Below are 27,714 nucleotides of genomic sequence, written 5' to 3' on the forward strand. Positions count from 1 at the left end.
TGTATGTATGGATTGTGATGAGAATTGTACGAGCCCCCAATAAAATAAAATAAAAAATCGGGGAATAAGGCAAAAATTGTCCATATTCAAATTACCTTTAAATTAATTTAAAACCCCTCAGACAGGTACCGCTTTGAATATGCAAATGATTGGCTTGATAAATTCCACTCAGTTCATTTTTCCCACAGAATCGCTAATTTGAATACAGAAGCAAACTGAACCAAAATAAAAATCCTTGAACTCTACATGCTCTCAGCATAGTGAAATGCTCACAGGGACAGCAGACTTATTTTCCTGGTTACACAGTGGAATATGGGCAGACTCTCCTCATTATTTATTACTTCATCTTTCTCTAGGTCCAAAATTTCTTATTCACCTAAGTTAAATAAACAGCAATTCTTATTAGGTAGATGGGTTGCTATAGCTACAATTCAATAAGGAACATGCCAATCATTTTGGTATGTAGCGCCTGCTCTGACTAGCTTCTTTGTTGGGCAACAGTGAAAGTTAAGGATGGCTAAGTGAAGTGTGGTGCAGGAAAGGCTCAATTTCTAATAAGGGAGAATCCTTGATCTTCCTTAAGTGAACTGGACAGTGGAAAATCTACAGGTGATTAAGCCAGCAAGAAGATAATTATAGTAAAAAAGATTAAAGATCGAAGATCCCACATATAATATGCAATTCTTACAAGACAGGTAATTAAGTCATGAAGCAGTAAGCATAGCACCCTCATCTGAAGATTATAGTGGCTCACCTACCTGGCCGTAGAATGGGATGCAGAATGTGAGGGGGTGGGGGGAAAAGAGAAACTTGTGGGGTGGAGGAGAGCAAGACACATTGGCTGCAATATATATGATCAAGAATCATAAGGCATTTGCTTAATTTTTTACTTCTTAGGCAGGGGACCATTACTGTAGGTGGGAGTTCAAGAGTAACGTGATAATGAGATATGCTTGGTAGTTAACCAGCTATGAAGCAAGAATGTAAGATTTTCTTCTTCATTTTCCTTAAGCACAATGAGAAGGGAACAGGTATTGGCGGAGAGGGGTGTCCTGACTCAGTAATGTTGAAATAAAGCTGCCCCTTCTTTCCATTTTTATTATCGTGGTTTCCGTGACTCTGTCAAGTGACAGTAACCCACCTTAAGCATTATTCACAAAAGTCTACAGCAATTTAACCCTCATTTACAGAAAGGCTTCCATTGCTTGAACAAATGGTCAATTAAAAAAGATGAGAAGACAACACACTGCTTAAACTTTAGACTTTACCAAAGTCACCCCAATTTAGTTTAAATATATGAGAAAGACAAAATGAAACTTCAGTATTCCCAATCTTGGCAGCTCAAAAATATTAGGTGAAGAGTTATTTTATAAAATTAAAATAAAGATAAACAAAGGAGAAAAATTTTTTTTAAAAAATCACCTTTACCTTTTGGTGATAGTAATAATGTATCTGTACTGCTACTCATTTTAAAACATGAATTAACAAATATGTCAGAGAAGTATTGTTATTATTTACAAGCCAAAAAGGGTGTTACAAACAAATAAAGCCAAAGGCAGGTGGATGAAACCCACTAAGAGGTAACTCAGAAGACACACCTGATGATCAGCTTCCTAAAGTTCATCCTTAGAAACCCCATGGGGCGTTCTACTGAGCCCATATGAGGTCACCCTGAGTCAGAATCACCTCCACAGCCACTAACAACAGAAACACAACATGTAACAGTATGTAAACTTTCTACTCCTTCAAGATCACAATTTAAGCACGCATAAAACCTCTCCCAATTATGTGCTGTGTGATCAGGAGGTATCAATTATTTTCCTTAGTCACCAGGATTTAAAAAACTCTCAAGATACACTGGAAGCAGGACTCCTGAGTTCTACTTTCCACCTGTTATTCATCAACAAGAACAAGTCAATTTAGTTTAGATGATATATTCTACAGAGACTAGCTTCAACCCTTAATCTCCTGTGCCTTGCTAAGTTCTAGAACCACCAACGTCACCTTATAAATTGTTCTTATCACCAAACTCACTCCAGTGCTGGGTGAGTATGACTTATAGCACCCTATGGGACAGAGTAGAAATGGTTTCCAATGTGGGACAGAAGCAGTATTTACAGAAACAGGCTGCCACATCTTCTCCCATGTAGCAGGTAGGTTTGAACCACTGATCTTTCCATTGGCAGTCAAGCACTTGGGAGTGCTCACTAAATACAGTTTCTGTGTGCTTGTTAGTCCTCCCTTTCACTATTGTATTCTCCCTTTCACTATTGTATTCTCAGCACTTGTTGCTAGTTGCCGTCTTGACAGTTCCAACCCAGAGCCACCCTTCAACGGTTCCTCTGGCTGCGCCCATTGCTGTAGCCCCGGTTTCAATCCAGCACTCAGTCCAATACTTTCACATATACCAACCTACCAAAACCCCAATCCACTGCCATCAGGTTGATTCTGACTCAGAGACACTAACTTTTTTTTTTTATTAAACATTTTATTAGGGGCTCATACAACTGTTATCGCAATCCATACACACATCAATTGTGTAAAGCGCATTTGTACATCATTCTCAAAACGAGACACTAACTTTCAGACAGTTCTATCTTAGGGTTTCGAAGGTTGTGAGTCTTTACAGAAGCCAACCACAACACCGTACTCCACTGGAGCTGGAGGTGCGTTTAAACTGTCCAGTGCGTAAACACTGTGTCACCAGGTCTCTGAAGTTAAACAGAGTGGTTAACCCAATATGTGTACTAATCCGAGCCTAGTCCACCTTAACTACAAAAAGAGCAAATTGTTTCGAGAGCAAATGTTTTAAGAATGATGAGGATGAGAGCAATGAGCATACAAATGTGCTTGACACAATGGATGTATGTATGGATTGTGATAAGAATTGTATGAGCCCCCAATAAAATAATTTAAAAAAAGAGAAAAGGCTTGTTTCACCAAAACAATGAGAAGATAGATGCCAAGCCGTGTGTGACAGAAACCTAAGAGAACACTTGAGGTAGGCTGAAGAACCCTAAAAAATAACTAGGTCAGGTTAGCAAAAGGCTAAAAAGGTCCCATCCCACACAGCAAGAAAAGAGCTAATGATTGACGTCATACAAGTCAACCCACTTTCAATCCTTGATGGGGAGAAATACAGGTTTTTTTCAACTTAATTTGCTCAACTTGAAAGTTTTTCTTAAAACACTGACGTTTGTTAATACTTATCATGTAAAAAATCTATGAACATAGAGGAAACTTTGGAAACAATCATACTTGGTGGCTTGATCGAAGTGCCTCACCTTCTCCCTGTCACCGAGTTGATTCCGACTCAGATCAACCCTGTATAGTTTCCGAGGCTTGGTAAATCTTCCTCCCACTGAGTAGTGGATGGGTTTGAACCTCAGACCTTGCAATTCGCAGGCCGGGACGTAACTTAAAAGCATCACCTGGGCTTCTTTGCGTGAAGTGCCTAAAGGAATATTTTTGGAGTGAGCACAGGTGGCCAAGCTTGTGGACTCATTACTGTGATTTTTATTCTGCATATATTTCACAGTTATGTGCTTTAGGAGGTACTTCCCCCCGATTTGTATAACGAAATTTAAATATAGCACTATTTCAGCATTCCTTCCTCCTCCCTGTCATATTAAATAATGAATTTTAAAAATCATTTTATTGGGACTTGTACAATTCTTATCACAATCCATACATACATCCATTGTGTCAAGCACATTTGTACATTTGTTGCCATCATCATTCTCAAAACATTTGCTTTCTATTTGAGCCCTTAATATCAGCCCCTCATTTTCCTTCCTCCCTCCCCGCAAATAATGCATTTTTAAAAAGCAAGAGAAAAAGTAAAACACCATGATTTCTGGATACTAAGTCATCTATATATAAAATACTTGGAAAAAGATAATACCTGAGAACTCTTTAAACTTCCCCATTTGTGGGTGATACTTAAAAGTTTTTCTAAGTTGTGAAATGCCAAGATCTAACCAGGGTTCACTGGGCAACGAATGACTTAAGAAAATGTCAAGGAAAGGGAAGAATAAAGCCAAACTTCCTTTACAGACCTACAAAACTGAATGCATTCTGAAGAGCACCAAGCGTGAGCTTCGTATCTTACCTGTGCCACCACACAGCGGCGTGCCAAGGATTGTGGGTTGTAGGTGTGCCTAGAAACTGTAACATCCCACTATGCGTTCCCTCCTGTTTATCCCAGTGTGCCATCAAAATTACCGTATTTTTACATGTGCACATAAAGGAGGAATAGTTCTAAAAATAGTGGCCACATAAATTTTGGAATTGCCCAAACTAAGGTCAGTCAGGTACTGTTGGGGGTGTGTGGGGGAGACTGTACAGAGGTTCTTTTCCCTGTGTATATAAAAGTTACATTTACACTATATTATAGGAGCATGGTGGCATAATGGGTTACACATTGGGCTGTTAGCTGCAAAGCCATAGTTTGCCTCCACCAGTGGCTCCCAGAAAAGTTTAAAATTTTGGCGACACTAAAGGGTAATTCTATCTTGTTTCCTAAGTCAGAACCAACTAGATGGCAGTGAGTTCGGCTTTCTGGTAGTCTATTTAAGTGTGCAACAGCAGTATGAAAAGTTTGAAATATTGTACCAAAACACGAGAGAGAAAAATGAGCACAGGCTGTAGTAAAAACCAGCACCCAGGGACTTGCTCCACACAGGCTGTCTCACAACTTCAACCTGTAAAAGAAACACATGACCTGCAAAATGTAGTAAAATGAAATCCAGTAAAATGAGGCCTGCCTATGGCTCCTAAAAATACTCTCTACCATTCAGATCCTTGGAGCATTAAAAAAAAAAACTATGGAGGAGATGCACACAGAAAGTCTAAACAGTGCTGTCAAATAGAACTGTCTGCTGTGACCTACAACAGAACTCATTTGCCACAAGTGGTTACCGAGCATTGGAATTATGGCTAGTGAAACCAAGAAATTAACTTTTAATTTTTGTTCACTGTAATTTAAATGGCCACGCATGGCTTGAGTCTACCATACTGGGCTGCATAGGTCTTCAATATTACGGATTAGACACTGACTTTTACTACACACACAAGAATGATGGAGCTAAGAGAAACATACATGTTTTCACAATATACAGAGGCATCTCTACCTGCAGGAGATATGTTCCAAGAATCCCAGCAGATGTCTGAAACCAAACAGTGCAACCCTGTATATGTTGTTTTCCTACACAGTACAGTACATATAGGAGAGATACTCAGCATGCCCCAGACGGGCAGCAACTCTCCAACAGAGTTACTAGGAGGAAGCCCGCTCTCTGGCACGGTTCATTACTCTACTAGAATAGTTAACAATTTAAATATTTTTGGACTGGAGGGTGGGGTGGAAAGGGGGACCGATTACAAGGATCTCCATATAACCTCCTCCCTGGGGGATAGACAACAGAAAAATGGGTGAAGGGAGACATCAAACAGTGTAAGATATGACAGAATAATAATAATTTATAAATGTACAAATGTGCTTGACACAATGGATGCATGTATGGGTTGTTAAGAGTTGCATGAGCCCCAATAAATTTTTTAAAAAGTATAGATTATTATTTTCATATCGTACGTCTGCTGTCTCCCTTTACCCATATTTCTGTTGTTCGTCACCTTGGTGGGGGTGTATGTATGTATAGATTGTGATAAGAGATGTACAAGCTTCCAATAAAATGATTTAAAAATATATTTTTGGACTATGGATATTGAAAGGGACCTTGGTGGCACAGTGGGTTACTCGTGAGGCTGCTAACTACGAAGTTGGAGGTTTAAACCCACCAGAGGCTCTGAGAGTGGAATCCAGTAGATTTACAGTCTGGGAAATCTTAAGTGGCTCTATTCTGTTCTGCAGGATCACTATCAGCAAGAATCAATTATGAATAATTAGAAAGGGGAATACTGTGCTCTGGGTAAAATAAACAACCACCTTACACAAATACATTGTGCTGTCCTGAAGAATATGCCAATACCAGGTAGGTTTCATAAAATGTTATATTCTCTTATGTTGTCACTGTTGCTAGGTACTGTTCCAACCCATAGCAACCCTACATACAACAGAATGAAACCCTGGCCAGTCCGACTTCATGCTGAGAACTGTTGCTGTGTTTGAGCACAGTGGAGCCACTGTATGAAACAGTCTGCACTGTAGTGGCTCGTGTGTTGCCAGTATTTTAAATACCAAGCAGGGTCACCTGAGTGAACAGGTTTCAACGGAGCTTCCAGACTAGATACAGCCTGTGAAAAATAGGCCGCCCACCTTAGGAAACCTCAGGAAGATTCCTACAAAGTACTTTCAAAACAACTAACAGGAGCTCCAAGTATTTGTAAACATTGTGCTCTGAAGGTGAAAGCAGCTATGCCTGCTACACCTGCTTTAGAAGGAGCCCTAGTGGACCTGTGTGTTAAGCACTCGTTGGCTACAAGATTGGCAGTTAAGGCCACCAGCTTCTCTCTGAGAGAAAGATGAGATCAGGCTGGCTGGCTGATTCTCAGCAACCGTAAGTAGCAGCCCTCTACTCTGTCCTATAGGATTGCTATGAGTTGTAATCAACTTGATGGTACCGAGTTTCCCAAGCGTCAAAAAAACATTAGCACTACTATCATAAGCATTAATTCCGAACTAGAGCTAAGGCCTAGTTATGATCTTACAAACCAATAATGAAAATAAGACAATAAAACCATATTTAAAGGGGAATTGTATCTTTGCTATGGCAACAATATTATTTTATAAAAAAAACTGCCTATATCAATCTTACTGAAGTACTCCCTGATATAGCTACTATAAAAGCGAACTGCACCCCCCCCAGAACATTAATCAATTGTCTTACTCTCTTAATACACAGTAATGGCACGCTCTGCTATTTGGTAAATATTAGCTCAGACAGTTGCAAAATTTTAAGTCAATAATCAAAACAATAATATATATAATTTATTACAAAACAAATTCCCCACCCCACCCCAGTTCCTCCGTAAGTGTCAAAACCTGGGCTTGGCCTAAGAGGTAGAAATGGGAGTAGGGGCAGCAGAGTAAGGACATCCACTGTACCGGTCTAGTTTTACTCTGTTGGGCACACCGTGCCAACATTTTCTTTCCCCTTCCTGTCTCCTACCTCCAGTTGCTTCTCATGTGCCACAATAAAAATTGTGCAGGACACAAGCATACATAAATAAAAAAATACTAAAAACTCTTTAATATAAAAATCACACAAGCGAAAATTTTAAAATGGCATGTAAAATGGTAGTAATTTACAGTAAGTACTTTATAATGATAATAAGTTAAAACTATTAGCGCTAACATTCTTTAACTAATCCAGTTCTTGTGTTGTCAAACATTTTATAGGATTACTCATTGTAATTCCATTTGAGGACTCCGTCTCAGATAAATATTTTAAACAAACCAATCAGAATTAGTACTGCCTCGGAAAAACTGTATTATCTATTATTATGTAATAAAAGATTGAAACTATTTCAAATAAAAAAGAATGAAGAAATAGGAAAACAACCGCTAGTATATAGGTTAGTAAAGGAGGGCCTCCTGCCCGTTTCTGTAAATAAAGTTCTATGGGAAGCCAGCCACACTCAGTGGTATTGCCTCTGGCTGCTTTCACTCCAGACAGGGCTGATGAGTTGGGACAGACTGCAAACATTATGTCGTCCATTACCAAGAGAGCCGCTAATGTCATGTTAGTATAGATCCTTCTAAAAGTTTGCGTAAATGTATTGGTAGAGTTTGATACAAAAACAAAACAACCCAGATTTATTTGTAGATATTGATAAAGAATGTTGTCTACAATATAGGATCAAGTTAAAAAGATTAAGTTCCAAAATGTGTTTAGTCCTCTTTACATAACAGAGAATCAGGAAATATTTACAAGAGTCTATGCTGATAAGGCAACATATTTGAAACCCCCTGACATAAAGTAATCATGGAAAACTGAGAGATAAAAATCTCTACAAGGTAAGAAAATGATGAGCCACTACTACACACCATTCAAACGACTACAATTAAAAAGAAAAAAAGCACGAGAAAAAACAGGCACTCCTTAATGCTGGTACTGTGTAACTGACACATATATATTGCTGGGGGGAAGGCAAAATAACACAACCATATTGGGGGGAAATCTGGCAGTTTCTTCAAAAGCTAAAATATGCGTGTTATGATCCAGCAATCTCCCGACTAGACACTTGCCCAAGTGAAAGGAAACTCTTTTGTCCACACAAGAAACGGTATAGATCTTGTTGTCTAATCTGGAAACAACCCTCTGCTGGGATGTGAATAAGCAAAAGTAGTAGAGGAGATTCTATTCTAGATCACAGGTGGAAAAAGCACATTACAATATGGATAAATCTCAAAATGCGCCACACTAAGTCAAAGAAGCCAGATTCAGAAGGCTACATGGGATGTGATTCCACTTACATGACATTATGAGAAAAGATAAACTGAAGGGGCAGGGACCAGGTTAGTGGCGGCTGGAGAGCTACTCTGAATAGCAACAGGTTTGTGGTTAAGCACAGACAAAAACTTCTTTACAAAGGGCCATGGGCTTGGAGGGTCGGTGGAACTGTTCTGTATCTTGAACTGGTACAGTTCAATGATTGTATGCTTTTATCAAATCCACAAGCAAGCAAAAACACAATGCAAATGAATACTGAAATAACATGACAAGTACTTTTAGCTTTTTAAGATATGCTAAAATTCTAATCTATCATTCGTTACACAGTACATTTCTGATACAAAACCTTCAATAGTCATCATCCTCTAAGGATAATCAGCATTTTTAAGGTACTATCTAGCTTTACTTTCAGCTAAAATAATTTCCATGCAATTCTCTATTAAGGCAACAAGAATTAACCTTCCACATATACACCACCTTCTTTAGATTGGGAGTACTGTTCCTCTTTCCTGGAATACTTCTTTTCCTATCTACCACCTTCTGTAATTTGGCCAGCGAGTAAAGAAAGAATTAAATTCATGTTAGGTCTCCAGAGAGGTAGAAATACACCAAAAGAATAGTATATGTTTTTTTAAAGGATATTTGTACATAACTACTAAAGGCAGATAGCATAGAAAAATAATAGTAAACACTGCAAAAAGTTAAGGTATTTTAAAAAACAATTCATTCGCTAAAACTCAGGAAAATGTTGAGAAGAGGATTAAAATACTTGTAAATGTCAAGGAAATGCCCCATCAAACAATATTAAAAACCAAAACACAGCATGTCCTGTCTTAAAAGGAAAAATTAATAAATTGTCGAGGAGACTGATACTCGCTTACATAGTGGACAGCAGTGTACAAACTTTGGGAAAGTGATTTCATAACTTATAGAAAAAGCCAAAAAGGACTATTCATATTCCCAGAACTTTGTTAGTTCCAGAAACCAACCTATTTAAGTAATTAAAAACTTAAAAAACAAAGTATCAAGGACTATAAAAAGTACATCAAATATTCTTACACTGCAAACAGGAGCCATGAGGTGGGTCACTGTGCACTAGGCATTGAACTGCTAACCCCAAGGTTGGTGGTTCAAGCCCACTCTTAGGAGGAAAGATGAGGCATTTTACTTGGGTTTTGGTACACTTTCTTTCACATTTTGCAATGATTTTTCTTGAAATCCCTTTCCCTTTTTCCTCTTTCTTCATTAACTATCATGCAGAGGTATGACACCAGAGTATGCAGTCTCAGTTACGCTAATAATAATGTGACTACGAGTCAAGTAACCTTTTTGCAGGGAAACATGGATAGAGCGCCTATTTCTTAGGGGATTTGTATTTCATGGAGCAGACATACTATTCAGACATTTAAATAAACTAGAGGAGGAACTAAACTAGAATAATGGCTGCAGAGCAGTAGCATGCCTTAAAACTCCTAATATGATAAAGACCCGAAGGGACAACAGGTCTGTAATTGAGTAAATCTACAGTCATTCATCCACTAAAGATCTCACTCTGATAAAAATGAACTCTGGAATTATTAATAGTGATTAATTGCTGACGGGTATTGCCAGTAACTTACAAGCTAAACAAATGAGAAATCAAAATGGAATCAAAACAGTCACACATAATCCTTTCTGCTCTTTTTAACTGGTACCACCACCACAACAGGAAATCGGTACCAGAAGATACTCATGTCATTTCTTACTTTGGGGCTTTTCTCACTTTCATAAATTAGAACTTTCTTCAATACAAGTAATAATATATATTCACATAACAAAAACAAGTTCACCATTTTTGAAACGTTACTGAATAACAACCACATAGAAGACAGAGCTGAAACTTCATTTTCCAAAAACTTGTTTTAGAATAATGTTAAACTGATAAAACATTTCCAAAAATAATAAAAGAATTCTTGTATACCTTGTACACCTCACCAGGCATCAGTAGTTTACACCTGAAATTACTGTGGTACCTTTGTCCTAACAAAGGAGCCAACATTGGAGCATTTATTAATGAAACTGCTCACTTGATTCAGATTTCCTCAGTTTTCCCTTGATGTGCCTGTCCTGTTCTTGCACCCAACCATACACCATGGGACGTTACGTCATGCAGTTTCCTTAGCTTCTTCTGGCCTGTGACCGAGTTTTGAGAAGTAGAGGTTTCTCCCACTATCCAAGAGTGTTCCTAAGAAACTTTAAACTGAAATGTCATGCAGTGGAGAAGCAATAACTACTAATTTAGAGGGGACATTTTAGTCCCAAACACCCAAAACAATCTAGCAGGTATTTGTGAAAGGGAAACGCTCCTACAGATTTACTTTCCATTAGCCAAAAATAGACACTAAAAGCAAAGTGGCATAAAGCGAGCTTTCAGAAAGTGGGAGATACCTGTATTGGTTAGATACTCTGCAGTACATAGTCCTCCCTCAAGTCAGCTTTTTCTCACAGCTACACTACGATTACAGGTTGGAGCACAGAGACCTCTTAAGTGCGGTGCCATTCTCAGCACATTCTATCAGAGGTACATGCTATGAAAATGACATCATTAATGATAACCTAGTTTTCCTAGCCAAGGCAATTTTTGTCAGTTTTCTCCATTATAAAATCACCCCAACCAACATCCATCCTTTCTACTCTTTGGAAGGAAAGTTCACTCAACACAGCCCCATACTGGGGGGCAGAGGGATCATTGAGCACCACTTCTGTAAAAAAGAGGGGAGGTGTGACCATGTAAAATATTTCCAATTCTTCAGTATGGGAAAGTTGCCCCTTCTTTCCAATGTACTTACTCAATCAACCGTTTATTTCTATCAATATAAACTCATGTATATTTAATTTTCACACTTGGAAGTATGGACTAAATAATTACTGGTCATATTGTTCTAGATTTGGCCTGAGAACTTTCAAGCTGGCTCCTGTGTCCCTTTGACATGGCCCCATCCTTGTTATTTGAGTACTCCTGAAACACTAAAAATATGTATTTTCATATTTTATTATTATCACAAAACTAAACACCACTGCTCACTCTTCTGCGTTATATACTGAGAATTAAGAATTGATCTCTCTTGGGATCAGTATAAGTCTATTGAGCCCAAAAACTACAGTGAAGGTTAGAATCACAGCAAACTCTCCCTTGGAGAGTATCCTAACCTAACTCCGATTTCTCTTCAAGAACAGATTTCTCATTTGATTAGCTAAAAGGAAAGAAACAGTATGTGGTTAACTTTTACAGTACATTTGACGCAACCTGGTCTTCATAATTAAATTTCTGATCAGTGTATTGATCACCTTCATCTTTCAGGTCTGTTAAAATACATCTTCACTTATTTGGACAGAAATCAGTTCCTGTTTAGATTTAGTTTGTTTCAATACTTACAGTTCTCTTTAAGGATGCTATTTTGTTTGGGTACATGATCCATTTTCATGATCCTTTTATCTTTATATGCCCTACATAACAACAAACACTAACCTTTAGGGCAAGCCTTACACAATGAATAAGAAAATTAACCCCATTTTTTACTCAATGTTAATAGTTAAAAACGCTAGTTCTTGGAAAGGGGATAGGCATCAGCTTGATGGCACTGAGCGACAGCCTTCAGGAAGCTTTTGTTCCGTGCAGACTACAGTGTTTCTCTTGACCTGTAGAGGGAGCTCAACGTTTTTGTTACTTTCCCCCAAAGATCAGGACACTCCTCCCATAAAAATGGTACTTTAAAGATTTTAAGAACATTTTGATATGGTACTCTGAAGAACAAGTTGTACTATCCATTCAGGAATTTCTTCTTCCTAGGAACTAAATAAGGTTTGGTCTTCTGCTCTCCTGGTCCTGGTAAATAGGACCCCACCATTTCTTCCTCTTTCCTTATCATGTTATGAATGTTAAGAGGCTTGTGACTCTCTCTTCAAATATTCTCCGCCCTCAAGCGGCAATGCCTAGGGCATATTACTGTAGACTGAAAGGCAAATGGGATGATATAACTGTAGCCACTGGGGCAAATGTGCCCCCCACCCCTGCCCCTTGCTCTGCTGTTACCTTTAGTGTCAGTGACCAGTGCTGCTCTCTACCCGCTTCACCTCATGGAGCACACAGAATACTTGCACAGCACACTACGATAAAGTTATGACAAGGCCGCTCCTGTCTGTCTAAGGATAAGTCAGATGAAGGCCTACTCTGCCACTGGCTTTCCAAGTTGTCAAATTCCTACTTTGCCATTCATTGTCTGTGACCCTGAGAAAAAAGCAGGAAGTCAAATTCTTTAAGACATTTCATCATCTTTAAATTTCCATAAATCATGGGATTATTATGAATGTTAACTGAGCCATCAATACAAAGGTATAAGCTTTGTATTAGGTACATGGCAAGCCCCTATGCAAGCTGTGACAAACTTCTGGTGGATTTGGGTTTTGTTGCCAAAGGTACACTTCTAACCTTCTTGGTGCCTAGGCTACCCAAGTCAACCTAACTTAGGTAAACAAGTTCTACAAATAGCCTTTCTTAATTTGCTGTTATCTAGGCTAAAACTCAGGAGGAGCCCTGGTGGCTTACATATGGAGCTGCTAAGCCCAAGGTTGGCAGGTTTGAAACCAACATGCACCTCACCGGAGAAAGATGAGGTTTTCTAATCCCATAAAGAAGTTACCTCAGAAACCCACAGGGCCAGTTCCACCATCTTCTATAGGGTTGCTATGCTTTGTTAGGGCAATCAGTTTTGGATTTTTGGATTCCCCCCTCCCCGCCGAGGTTAAAACTCAAGCTCTAACAAATTGCCTCTGCACGCACACTCAGAGGCCTCACACAGAGGTATGACTGGTCTTTAGGGTTCTGTATTCTTGTGTCTCAGACCTCACTCCGATTCTCATCAGTTTAGAGAACAGTATTTAAGGAATCAAACATGTACTGTTGATCTGACTCAGTGAACAGGAACATGTTATATGTAATACACTGAACAAAGACCACTGGCTACTGTTGCTCAGACAGAACCTACATTGTAATGTTGCCATGAGAGTCAGGGTCCAAAGGGGAATTTCCAGAGATGTGTTGTGGAACCAGCCTCCCTTCTTTTTAACTGGTTCCTGGATAATCTGATAGCATGTTTGGGTAAAATGGAATGGAACCATACTCTCCTGCAACAAAGAACACAAAGATAAGTAATTGCTAATACGTTTGGTCTTCAGGTGTGATTCTCACCAGACTAGCCTTGGTGTTAAACTGTTACATGCTTTATAAAGATAATTTTATAACCAGGATTACTATCTGGTTATTTGTATCTGCCTATAATCTTTTCTAACTATGATTATTATGAAAATGCTAGAAGACCCAGATCGTTCATTGACCTTTAGTATTAGCAGTCACACTCAATTAAAAAAAATTTTTTTTCTCCTGATAGGCGTCCTCCAACTCATCTCCAAAGGATACTAAGGGAGGAACATTTATAAGGAGGTTAAAGAACTCTTTAAAGTAGCTTTCTGTTTTTTATTGTTATGCTTTATCTCAATAACTGAAGTAATCAGGCTATGTTTTGTTTTGTTTTTTTATACGTAAGGACATGCGAGCAGAAGCTAACTTGACTTTAAGCAACATATCCAATTAGATGTTTACCTTAGTCAAACTAGCAAAGAGGGCTGGGAACTGGTACAGGGCCAGGTGGAAACAAGCCTGGAGTTTAGCTTACTCCCAGGAATCTTGCTAAGTAATTATGAACTGAACCAGTATGAGAGCGCTTTAAAAAATTCATGGAAAAATGGAATTACATACTATGTCAAACGCTTATCCAAAGGAATGTATCATATACTACTTTTTTAAAGTGTGTTTAAAAAAAACTGTTTAAAAAAAAAAAGGAAAAAACTCTTACAATTTCTGGTAGTTAACACAGGATGTTGACTTCCTGATCTTATATTCAAATAACTCGTTGTCTCCACTAAACTTTTAAAGTAATCATGTTTTCCATGTGATTTGTGATTTTTTCCCCACATGGTTCCATTTTAAGAGATTAAATTTCTCTCATGTCTTTCACTAGAGAATTAAACAAAGGCTTTCCCACTTACTTGGAGTAAGTATATTCTACTGATTCTTTTTATTAAAATCATTTTATTGGGGGTTCATACAACTCTTATCACAATCCATACATCCATTCATTGTGTCAAACACATTTGTACATCTGCTGCCATCATTCTCAAAACATTTTCTTTCTACTTGAGCCCTTGGTATCAGCTCTTTTTCCCCCCTTCCCTCTCCTATGCTACTGATTCTTAAACCTAGTCTTAATCTTTATAAGTTTTGTGACTTTTTGTTGGTTGGCTAATCCTTGAAGAGTCTTCTTTCGAACAAATATTTCAGCAAGCATCTACTACATGCCAGAAGCTAGTTCTACGAGTGAAGGATAAAAGAGTAAATAAGGAAGACAGAAATTCTTGCCCTCATTCATGGCTCTTACACACTAGTGAACCATATTAAGTGAACAACATAAATGAGAATGAACTTAAGGTTAACTTGATAGAGGCAAGAAATCTAATAAAACAGAACACGACAGAGATGTGTTGATAGAGGACAGAAGCACTCAGTTGAAGCCAGACTGCAAGTCCTTCTGGACTTTTGTTTGATTGTGCTATGTTTTAGTAGAGTTTCTAAGTTATGTCTTAAAGTCACAAATTACATGTACTACTATATGGATAAAGTATATAAAACTGGAAGAGTGGTTCTCAAGTTATTAAGCAGGAGACAATTATGATGCTAACCACAGAGAAATAGCTGAATGCTGAAGACAGTGCTAGTAAGAATTTGCTTTTGGATAGCAGTGCCAAAAGAGGATTCCAAGGATTTAGAACCAAGCCAAATTGAGAAGACAGCAAAATTGAAAATGAAAATAAAACTATCATAGTTATATTAAAAGGATAGTATTCAGATAAAGGCGATTTCATCTGTTTGCAAAAATATCTTTATTGCTCTCGAATAATTTTTAAGAGGTTTGAGGGACAGTATTGGCTCCTCCGTTACTGACCCTGAGCTAGGCAATGAAGACTGAAAGCTGGTAATAAAGACAGTAAGGTGGGGAGAGTTTTTACAGAAGCCAAGGAAGCAAAGTTTCTAAAAGGAGCTGGGGAACGAATGCCCATGTCAAAAGGGTGATTAGAGATCAAGTAGGATGAGGACTGAGAATTAAACTTTGGTTTGACAACATGGACGTTTTGGAGGTGATTTTGACAAAATTATTTTAGTGAATTAAGTCTCCCCTAAAAGTTGTTTTCTTCTGTGGTTTTATTTTACATTATAAAAAGGGGAAGGGAACCCTGGAATAACACTGTGTAGGTTGAACTCAGTTGTGACAGCCTGAAATTCGGCTTCGGAGGCGCACTCTCCTCATTTATACTTGGTTGGTCATTTAGGGAAATAAGACAGGAGGGGGTTAAACAGGACTCCGAAGGGGACTTAGGCTTCAAGTGCCTGACTTCTCATTTAACTTCTCAGCTACATGCACCCAGAGCAGTAAACAAACGTAGTTTGACAGGTATACTTTCTGACAATTTTCGTTTTGTTGCTCCACCTTTGAATGAGTGTTGATTTAGGATCCTTAGCTTTTTTTTGATCCTTAGCTTTTAACACATGCTATTCATTCCTATGTCCTAAAAAATCCCCTTTTCAACCAGGTTATTCTGGTGCTGCAGGGACTGGGTGCTAAAGGTCAGCCATTAGATGGCATCTATCAGCCACACACAGTTCTTCCAGGAAGAACGGCAGTCTGGGAAACACCACGGGGCAGTTCTACTCTGTCCTATCAGGCCACCAGAAGGAGGAAGTCAGTGGATGGCAATGAATGTTCCTACTGAAAACATTTCGCTTGCATGGTTACTAAGAGAATAATATTAGCAGGGCTTACTCCACAGGAATGTGCTAGAAAATATTTACGATCTTAAATATATCAAATACTTGGCACATAGTAACTGCTCCCCAAAATGTTATATTCTCTGCCCTGATGTGCTATTGCTGGCTCAGAAATTTTTTTGATTTCATCTTTTCCGTTTGCTTTGACTCCTCAATTTTATTATGCGCTGGAACTAGCCTCCATGTTTAATACTTTTGTCGGTTTGCATTGCAGGAAGATCACAAAACTCTTCCAAAGAGTGCATAGTTAACAATCAATTTTTCCCTCTTTTGAACACCTTTACAGGCTTCCTTCCTACAATACACATGGGTCTCCTTGGGAATATTATGTTGTTTTTGAAATTTCAACATTTTCTCTCGCTGCTTGCCCCACGTTTATTTTGTAGAAACAAACTGGCCACCACCTTTTAGACTTCTGGGTCTGTGTCTATCTTCTTGTTGAAATTTTCAAGAGAAAGGGTCTTATTTATGTAATATTGAGGTCTGTGCTGGGATCAGTCAGAATGCACTTAGATCCAAATTCCTTCAGTCTTAGCAAGAAAATGGTTTACTTTTTACTTCCTTATATTCAGGTTCCATGGTTCCCAAAGTACTCTAAAACGTGAAAGATTTTAGCATCTGTTTCTAAGGGGCCAGGAAAGTGGCTTCGAGGGGTGGTTTCTGGCTCAAGGTTGCAATGAATATGTCAACCAGGGTCACAGTCACCTTCAAAGCTAGACTAAGAGAAGATCATCTGGCTGTTGGCCAGACATCCGTTCCTTGCCATCGAGGATCAGTTTGGTTTTCTTCAAAGCAGCAGTTCTCAACCTGTGGGTCATGACACCTTTTGGGGTTGAACAACCCTTTCACAGGGATCACCCGATTCCTAACAGTAGCAAATTTAGTTATGAAGTAGCAACGAAAATAATTTTATGGTTGAGGGTTACCTCAACATGAGGAACTGTAGTAAAAGCATTAGGAAAGTTGAGAACCACTGCTTCAGAGCAAGTAATAATGGGCAGACCAACATGGAAGCCAAAGGTTTTTGTAACCTAACTCAGAAGGAGCATTCCATCACTTTTGCCATACCTGTAGAGGAAAGTCACTAGGTCCAGTCACACTTGTGGGGAGGGGGTGGCACAATGACATAATGGGAAGGGCCCATCTTAGAGGCTGTCCAGCATATATCCTTGGTCAGTTAGTAGATTCGATGCCACAAAGAATGATCTGGGATTCTACTTGCACAAAGCACACAGATGAGAGAACCATACAGAACACATGCCAGGAGTGGCAATCGGCCCCGGCTAGAATGGGTTTGGGTTTTCGATTTTGTTTAGCAGGGTTGTGGCCCAGGAAAGGAGCCACTGCAGAGCAGGAAATGTCAACTTGTGCTTCCCAGTTAGTTTCTCTCCAAGGGCAGCCATACAGTACTTCCCTTGATGGTCCATCTTCCCCTTGGGAAAGAATCATTCAGAAAATACAATTCAGTTTCAATCCCAGATTCAAGCTACAAAATAATACACTTACTACCTGCCCCGTGGCTTGTTCACTCATGGCTCTGGCTGTTTCACGCAGAACACTGCATTTACTCCCAAGGAGGGCCTTCCTAACCACAAAACTGAATACCAAGCTAGCAGGTATTGCTCACACCATGTTTCTCATTTGTACTAGTTCCTGCCAAAACTCTTTCAGTTTAGTTATGGCACCCTTCCAGGGTTCCCAAGGATACTGAAGCCTCCACACAACGCATGTTGGTCATTTCAGTGTGCTCGCCTGTTCGTTTTAACCATCCTCCTAAGGATGTCAACATCCTTATTTGTTTAAGTAAGTCACTTACACATTCTTTATAAGACTGTTTTGAAACCATGACAGGAAATGTTGGCTTCCCTTAGCCATACAGTTCAACTCTATTGTTGGATAGAACACAGATTTTTAACCAACATCATCAATTTCTAGGATATTTTCTACTATGGTAATTTAAATAATTAAATGTTGCTGATTTTTAAAAAACACATTATCACTAGACTCTGTTCTGTTTAAAACGTGAATAATTAACAAAACCTTGTAAGCAAGTTATTATGACTTTCTGGCAATTCCAATTCCTAGTGACCCTGTGTGCAGTAACTTGCTTAAGAAGTTCCATAGGGACAAATCTCAACGCTGCGACCCCTTGGAAGACGACCTCCAGGTGTGTCTTCCCTGAATCTCAGATATGGTTAACACACCAACCTTCCAGCTAGTAGTAGAGTGCCTAACCACATGTGCCACCGGGGACTCTTAGGAAGCATGAACCCAACCAAGCCTGCTGTCACCAAGTTCCTATTTATTGAGAACAAAAAGACAACCAAACCCACTGCCATCAAATCAATTCTGACTCATGCCAACGCTACGCTGTTTCCAAAGCTGTAAATCTTCTTTACAGTAGCAAACAACCTATATTTTCTCCCAAGAAGTGGCTGGTGGGGTTGAATGGTCAGTCTTCTTATTAGGTAGTCCAATGCTTACCTATCTGCGCCACCAGGGATCTTTAAAGGAAGCATAGCAACATCTCACTATGTACACATGCACCTATCTTAAATATCCATTTTGCTTTCACAATTACGCGTGTATCCCACCTACGGATACTTTATTGAACTTACTTCCTGAGGTTACTAATGAAAGGGGAAGAGCAACAAAAAGCAAAACTAGTTTTCTACAAATGTTCTGACCTGTTATCATGGTTCAAAGTGTGTAGCCTGTTACATGGTTTTAAATTAGGTTCTTTTTTCACTATTGATGAATTTGTAGGAAATTGAACTAAGAACTTAACACAAAGACTCTTAAACATACACAGCTACCACATGATGTTTTACAAAAAACTAGCCTGCATAAGCAGAGCCTTGGTGACGTAGCAGTTACATGTTGGGCTGGTAACCACAGGATCAGCAGTTTGAAAGCAGCGGCCAGCTCCACAGGAGTTTCGGAAAGGCGCATGGGAAGTTCTACCCTGTTCTATAGGGTGACCGAGGCAGCACTGACTCAATGGCAGTGAGTTTTCTACGCAGCTTTCCTGTCACATAAAATGGTTTCCACACATCATTCTCTAACGAAGTCAAGGTTTCTTAAATAAATAATGGAGCCCAGGGCTGAGGCACAGAAAGTCCAACCTGGAGCACCTTTTATTCAGGACAACAAGGAATACTGAGATATGAAAAAGGGACACTAGAGTGGGATGAAGAGTTCCTTAGAGACCAAATTTAAGACAATGTGAGTATCAAAAAGAGGGGTACTGGCGAATCTAAATAAAACCAATACTATTGTCATTCTTTGAAAGTTTTTCTAAATAAACAGCTCCAGAGAAATCTTCATAGACTTTAGGCCCCTTGCTCCCCCCACCCCCAAAAGTGGGGTGGGGCGGGCACACACAGGGCTTTCCCTTCTCTTTTAAAGGTCTTAGGCTTCACGGAACCACCCCAGGCTGCTTTCCCAGGAAGAGAGGTCTTCATATTTCATTGTGAAAATTTAGTATTCATCTATCTGACTTTGTTTTATATTCTATCTAGTCCTAAAATCATAAATTTACCTTGTATTGGTCTGGGTTGACTAGAGAAACAAATTCAGAGGCATTCACATGTGTAAGAGAACTTTTTATCAAGAAGTGATCATAAAACATCTCAGCTCAGTCTCGTGTCAAGTCCATTCAAGTTCGACTATTGTCCCATAAGTCCAATACTAGCCCATGTACTTCTCTTAGACTCACGCAGCACATGCAATGATGTCGAATGGAGGATGATCACAAGCCAGTGGGTGAAAAGTCATGTGAGTCCAATGGCAGTGGATACATCCCAGGGTTCTGGCTGCCATCAACCATGGCTCCGGCCTCCAGTGAGTTATTTATCTCCCTTACACCTCCAAATGAGGTCATCAAGCTGCAACCTAATTGATAAGCCCTCCACCCATTCACTCTTAATATCCCCTAAAGTTGATAGGAGACTATATAACTACCACATACCTATAACAAAAAAAGACTGCTAAACGCCATTCTTATCTTGCCCGTATGAAATCCAAGATGGATGCTAACAGGTTGCTCCACACCATCCTGAGCTGGATAAGCTCCCTTTCTTGGCCAGGCTTCAGCACACACAATTTGAAGGAGGGGAGCTCGTATCTCTTGAAGATGTATGTCGCATGTTCTCCCCTACTGACTACAACCCATATAAAACAAAGATGAGAATTTTCATTGTTACTGCTCTACCTTACTACTCCAGAAGCTATTCCAGGTCTGCATTATCCAACATTTATCTGAACACCTTTTCCACTTTGTAATTTCCTAAATATCTAATGTTAGGGACAGCAGAGGTAGGTACAAAGGACAGAAGACTGAATTTAGGAATCAACAGTCCCAAATCAAAGTTAAGTATTACTACATGTAGGAAGAGACTAATTGTCTCTGCAGTGGCCATTTTCACTTAAACTTGGCACCTACCTCACCCTCCCAAGCAATAATGCACACCTCAAAAGGAAATTAGAGACTATATCTCCTTGTTTCTTCTAAAGCCAAATGGCCAAACCTTGAAAAATGAGATGTGAGTGTAAAATTCCCAAGTCACATTCTTTAAAAAAGTGACTTGCTTTTCTTTCTTTGTCTTTCCTTGTCTCTCCACCAACCCTACAGACTGGAAACAACATGCAGGCTGTATCTGACCCATGTAAACAGGCAATGAACTATGGAAGGGTGACCAAGACAGAAAACCTGGGATCCTGGGTAATCTTAAAGTATCCTATCCACTCCAAACCACTCTCTACTGGGCTACATGTCATTTTTTGAAATGCTGTATTTGCATCTTTCACACCTTAAAAAAACACACTACTCTGTTGGGCCTCATTTCACTGATTCACAAAACTGAGATATTAAGTGCCTTAAATTCTTCTTTAGTTATTATATTTCCTATTTTTTTAAATGAGTACAATATGCACTTGGTGAAATTTTTAAAAAAGGAACTTTCATATATTTTAAAATGAGCTATGTGAAAACATCTTGCACAATTTATCTATCTATTCAATAAACAACAGAAGAAATGTCCACTAAGAGCCTAGTACTCTTATAATACCTGAAATTAAGTAGTAGAGAAAGCCAAACATCCCTATGCAGTTACAAATTGGAGAAGAAAACATACAATAAATAAGCAAGCAAAAAAATAAATGAGCATGATGGTTTAAAATAGTAGTAAGGATATTTAAAAGTTAAAAAGTAGATTGACACTGAGTGTGCATCTCTTTTAAGGCTGGGAATGAGCTGGTATATATAGAGCTGTCAAGGCCATGGGCAAATCTGGGTTAAAGAGTACACAGTTCAATGACTGTATGGAGCACACAGAGAACCTGTGGCTACTAGTGAGCAGGGGAGAATGGTTTTTTAGCTGAGTGGTGAGGTAGGCAGCGGGTACTGCTGTTCTTAGGTGCCACCAAGTATGTTGACTCACAGTGACACTACAAACAACTGAACCAAACACTGTCCAGTCCATCCTCACAAGTGTTCCCACGCCCACTACTGCAGCCACTGTGTCATTCCATCCCACTGAGAGCCTTCCTTTGTTCTACTGCCCCTCTACCAAATATGATAACCTTCTCCAGGGACTAGTCATTTCTGACACCATGTCCAAAGTATGTAAGACAAAGTTTTCTCAACCCTGCCTCTGGTCTTGCACTCTTGTTTTCTGATATAAATCATTTGTCCTTCTGGCAGTCCATGGCACTTAAAATATTCTTCTCCAGTGTCACAATTCAAATGCATATGAGGTGACTGAAAATACAATGGCTTGCTTGGGTCTGGAGCACCTTAGTCCTCAAAGTCACCTTGCTTTTCAATATTCTACACAGGGGTCTTGTGCAGCAGATTTACCCAATGCAATGAACGCTTCCTTTGATCTCTTGACAGATGCTTCCATGAGCATTGACTGTGGGATCCAAGCAAGATGAAATCCTTGACTTCAATCTTTTCTCCATTTATCATGACGTTATTTTTTGATCCAGTTGTGAGGATTTCGGTCATCTTCATACTGAGTTGTAATCTATACTGAAAGTTGCAATCCGTGATCTTCCATCTGCAAGTGCTTCAAGCCCTCCTCCCTTTCAACAATATCACAGGTTAATAAGGCTTCCTCCAATCCTGATGCCACATTCTTCTGTATATAACTCAGCTTCTCTGATTTGCTCAGCATACAGATTGAATAAGTATAGTGAGAGGATACAATCTTGTACACACCTTTCCTAATTTTAGACCATTTTATTAACTTGTTTTGTTACCATAACTGCCTTTGGATCTGTTTGCAAGTTCTTCATGAGCACATCCAGTATTCTAGAATTCCCATCCTTACAGTTATCCGGTTTGTTGTGATTCACATGCTGAATGCCTTGTCACAGGCAATAAAACACAAGTTAACCTTTCTGGTATTTTCTGCTTTCAGACAAGATCCAACTGACATTAGCAACAGCATCCCTTGTTCCTCTTCTCGAATCAGCCTTAATTCCTGGCAGTTCCAGGTCAATGCAATGCTCCAACTGTTGCTGGATGATCTTCAGCAAACTTCTACTTGCATGTGATATTAATGGTAGTATTCTATAATTTGAGTATTCTCTGGGGTCACCTCTTTGGAATTGGCACAAATATGAATCTCTTCTAGTCAGTTGGCCAAGTAGCTGTCTTCCAAATTTCCTGGCATAGTCAAGTGAATGCTTCTAGTTCTTCTCCGGCTCTGGCTTGCTGAGACATACCAATTGGTATTCCATCAATTCCTGGAGCCTTGTTTATGGCTAATGCTAGTTGCAGCTTGAACTTTTTCCTTTAGTACCACTGGTACTTGTTGGTGCTACCTCCTGAAATGGTGAATATAGACTAGTTCTTTCCAGTATAGTGACTGAGCACAGAGGCAGCGTGGTATTAAATGTATAAATGGTGTTATCACTAAAATCAGGGAATGAGTGTTTTTGATGAAACACAAACCCAAAACTCATTGCCATCGAGTTGATTCTGAAGCATAGTGCTGCCATAGGACAGGGTAAAACTGACCATATGAGTCTCAAAGACTGTAATTCTTCATGGGAACAGAGCGCCTCCCTCACTGTTCTCTCCAGGAGCAACTGGTTGTTTCAAACTGCTGACCTTGCAGTTAAGCAGCCCAAGGCATTACCACTATACTCCCAAGGCTCTGCTAAACAAAGCTATTACTCCCTAATTCTGAGTTTTAGGAACAGGTGATATTCCCAATAGAAAAATACATCCTCGACAGTCCTGTAACTATTAAGTAGGTACAATCTAATATTCTACTTTGTACATGCATTTACCTCCAGACAAATATTTTTATGGTAACTCCTATTTTGTGTATGACAACTCAATTATTTATTTTCCTCATTTAAAAAAAATAAACAATTTTATTGGGAGCTCTTATAGCTTTTATAACAATCCATACATCAATTGTGTCAAGCACATTTGTACATGTTGCCATCATCATTTTCAAAACATTTTTTCCTACTTGAGCCCTTGGTTATCACTTCTTTCCTCTACCCCTCATAACCCCTTGTTAAATAATTTATTATTTTCTTATCTTACACTGTCTGCTGCCTCCCTTCACCCATGTTCCTGTTGCTTGTCTCCTCCTGACCCAGGGGGGTGGGTGTTATGTCACTCATTGCAATCGGTTTCCCCTTTCTTCCCCCTACCCTCATGGTATCACTACTCCCATTATTTGTTCCTGAGGGGTTTATGTGTCCTAGATTCTGTGTTGAGAGCTCTTATTTACTTCTGGAATGAAAACTTCATTCCTTCAAAGCTATGCTTTCTCAGGTACTTTAATACCTGAGCAAATTTCACATATGCACTTCATCATCCAGTATTTAAAGAGTACCTGCTATGTATGCCAGGCACTGCGGAATGCGCTAAGATAAATAAAGACCTCCTGCTTTGGAATTTAATGTATCAATGTACATTTCAAAGTTTAAAAATGGCAACTTTTAAAACCTGATTGCTTTTGGCTGGATCCTTAATGCTCAGGATTTGACAACACAATGTAGTATGCTTTTGGCTGGATCCTTAATGCTCAGGATTTGACAACACAATTTAGTATGCTTTTGGCTGGATCCTTAATGCTCAGGATTTGACAACACAATTTAGTATCTTAATTTTTCTCATTTTTTATTATAATGGAGGAAAAGAATTCCACAACTTTCCTAGACTTAAAAAAAATAATAGTGCAGAGCTTTCAAATTTTGGGCTAAGAAAACAATGAAGACAAATCTACTTATATATAAAAAGTTAGAAATGTGAATTTTCCTTTTCTATGATAGAGAAAGTGCTTACCAAGTGTTTTCAGATATGAAGGAAGAGGAACTATAAACATCTTATTAGCAAACTGGTTATATGTGAAGATTCAAAACATGCATTCAGCTTTCTCCTTTAAACCCTGCTAAAATCTGACAGCAAAGGAATAAAAACCGTGTCCCTAAGACTATCTACAAGCACATAGACAACAAGAGAACGACGGTAACAAAAGTGAAGAACTTACCGAAGTAATAACAATTCGTTCTGACATCGTGGCCCTGGCTTGACACTCGGCCTCAGGATGGGAACACAGAAGATATGGGTGCTACAGCAAAGTGTGGATTGGGGAAAGAGGGGTACAGTGGTGGAGGTGGGGGGAAAGGGGAGACAATGTCAAGGAGTCCATGTAGAAAAAAGAATGTTTGGAAAATGATTGTGGTAGCAATTGTCCATTCTACTTAACATGAAATCTAGAATGATCTTTAAGTCCAGTTTTCCAGCACATTTTTTAATGCAGTTTTTGTGGTAAAGTCAGGTGCCTAGGCTGACATTTGGGTCGGCTTAAACTCGACTATACGTGGTACGTATTAAATCCCAACTAATTAAAAAAAAGTAGGAGAATATAAACAGAATAAAGAAGCTGAAATTCACAAATAAGCAGAAGGGGGTGTTCAAGAAGAGGTTGACAGATTTCTCACGCAGACTCTGCAAGAGTTTGGCAGTAACAGTAATAGGTATCCTGGAAGGCTAGCCGTGAGGTATGAGACTCAAAAAATGCCCATTTGTGGAAAATTATGAGATATAATAAGGCAACTAGCTTTACATACTTTAGAACAATCAACCCTTTAAGATCAAAAGGGTGGCATTTATGCAAAGACCAAGTTCAGTAGGGCTGGGAAATGGAGATGAGTGGAAACAGGGACACAGGCAGGGAGGGACAGGTGCTAGTACATCGAGGGGACTGCAATGAAGATGAAACACAAAGGGCACCCATCGTTGAGAGGAAACTAATCTCTCTCCATAAACGGCAACTCAATTCACAATGAAATCTGAAGGCTGGGGGAGGGTTTAAATAGACATTTCACCACAGAGGATGTTCTAATAGCCTAGAAGCACATGAAAGAAAAGGTGTTGAACAGCATTAGTCATTAGCAAAACCCACTGTCAGCTCCATAGTGTTTCAAGGCTGGGAATACTTAAGAGTAGACTGGCATTCTCCTCCTCCTTGGAGTGAGTGGTGGGATTGAATTGCTCACTTTCAGGTATACTTATTAAACCCCAAAACCACTGCAATGAAGCCATTAAAATTTATAATTAGCCTATGGTTGATAAGCTTCACAACCAAAGTCCAGACTCACGTGTCATGGGGCCAATTCTGAGTCATGGCTATCATGAAGGACAGAACTTCCCCTAAGGGTTTCCAAGACAGTAAATCTTTTTTTTTTAAAACATTTTATTAGGGGCTCATACAACTGTTATCCCAATCTATACCACATCAATTGTGTAAAGCGCATTTGTACATCGTTCCTCAAAACATTTTCTCTCCATTTAAACCCCCAACATTAGGTCCTCATTTTTCCCCTCCCTCCCCGCTCCCCCCTCCCTCATGAGCCCTTGATAGTTTATAAATGGCTATTTTGTCATATCTTGCCCTGTCCGACGTCTTCCTTAACCCACTTTTCGGTTGTCTGTCCCCCAGGGAGGAGGTCACACACAGTTCCATGTAATCGGTTCCCTCTTTCCTACCCATTCTCCCTTTACCCTCCCTGTTCTGCCACTCACACCACTGGTCCTATAGGGCTCATCTGTCCTGGATTCCCTGTACTTTCAGTTCCTATCTGTACCAGTGTCCCTCCTCTGGCCAAGACAGTAAATCTTAATGGGAGTAGAAAATCTCATGCTTCTCCCAAGGAGCAGCTGGTGGTTTCAAACTGCGGACCTGGTTAACAGCACAACACCTAACCCACTCTGCCATCAGGGTTCTTGTGACACCTCCATTAGAATGGCAATGATTTATGAAATACAAAACAGATAAAACAAGTGTTGGCAAGGTTGTGGAGAAACTAAAACCCTCAATTGATGGTGGCAGGAAGGTTCAACGGCATAGTTAAAATTGAAAAAGGAGAGCACAGAACTAACCATCCCAATCCCATGTGTACACCCCCAGAAGTCAAAGACGCGCTACTCAACATAAGCGAAAGGAGGAACCAGCCTAAAGATTCACCAACAAATGAATGGACACACAAAACTTGGTAAATGTGGTACAGTGGAATACTCCTTAGCCATAAAGAGAAATAAAATCATGATACATGCCATAAAATGGATGAACCTTGAAAACATCATGCTGAGTGAATTAAGTCAGTCACAGAAGGGCTGCGTATGACACAGCCCTGATGTTGTATGATCTCACCTACCTGAAACAAGCAAAATATACAGAAACCAAAGATTAGTAGTAGCTACCAACAATGTAAAGAAGAGGGGGGAAAGGAAGTTTAGGAGGTACTGAATTTATACTAACGGTAATAGGGCAACTGGGAAAGGGCAGCAAGGATCATTTCAGAATTTGAAGAATGTAATCAATGTCCCTTATATATGAAGACATTATTGAGTAGGTATCTCTTTGCTTGTGTATATTTTCATCACAATTAAAAAGAAAATCTACAGATTACTATAGTTTATTTTGTTTATTTCTAGAATAAGTTTATTTTCTGTAGAATCTGAACAAGCAATCAATCAATTAATGCTGAGGTTGGTGGTGAGGTACCAACCCAAAATCAACATTAAGTGAAACATGATCTACCAGGGCTTCAAACTGGTATGGAAGTCATGGACCCAACTGGAAAGATTTAGAATTGAAGCCCTGCTAGAAACACTCTTAAGTAACAATAACAAGGGCAATGTTGCGCATGTGTATAGCAACCAAATCTTGTGATCAGCTGAGTCTAAAACAATGGTGCCTAGCTCAAAGATGGTGGCCAGCTCACCACTTTGAGTGTTGTCACCTGCTTCAGTCCTGGCAATAATCCAAAGTTACATATCTGGGTCCTGAAAAGGCTCATTAAGCCACTTCCCAATCCTATTCCAGGATCTCAACCCATATTGATTTA

At 39.3% G+C, this 27,714-nt stretch overlaps 1 protein-coding gene across 1 annotated transcript in view; it reads right to left on the minus strand.

Moving 5' to 3' along the window:
* Window positions 1-27,714, minus strand: part of PPP2R2A (protein phosphatase 2 regulatory subunit Balpha) — an 84,535-nt gene that overhangs the window by 42,169 nt on the left and 14,652 nt on the right. Inside the window, exons 3-4 of the mRNA XM_045286837.1 lie at window positions 3,259-3,454; window positions 2,651-2,711 (exon numbers count right to left, since the gene is read on the minus strand). Coding sequence (XP_045142772.1) covers window positions 2,651-2,711; window positions 3,259-3,454 — 257 coding nt within the window. The remainder of the gene's footprint in view (window positions 1-2,650; window positions 2,712-3,258; window positions 3,455-27,714) is intronic.

This window comes from Echinops telfairi, unplaced genomic scaffold, assembly GCF_000313985.2.
Source record: "Echinops telfairi isolate 266 unplaced genomic scaffold, ASM31398v2 ScPeMD7_9;HRSCAF=40, whole genome shotgun sequence".
NCBI classification, from domain to species: domain Eukaryota; kingdom Metazoa; phylum Chordata; class Mammalia; order Afrosoricida; family Tenrecidae; genus Echinops; species Echinops telfairi.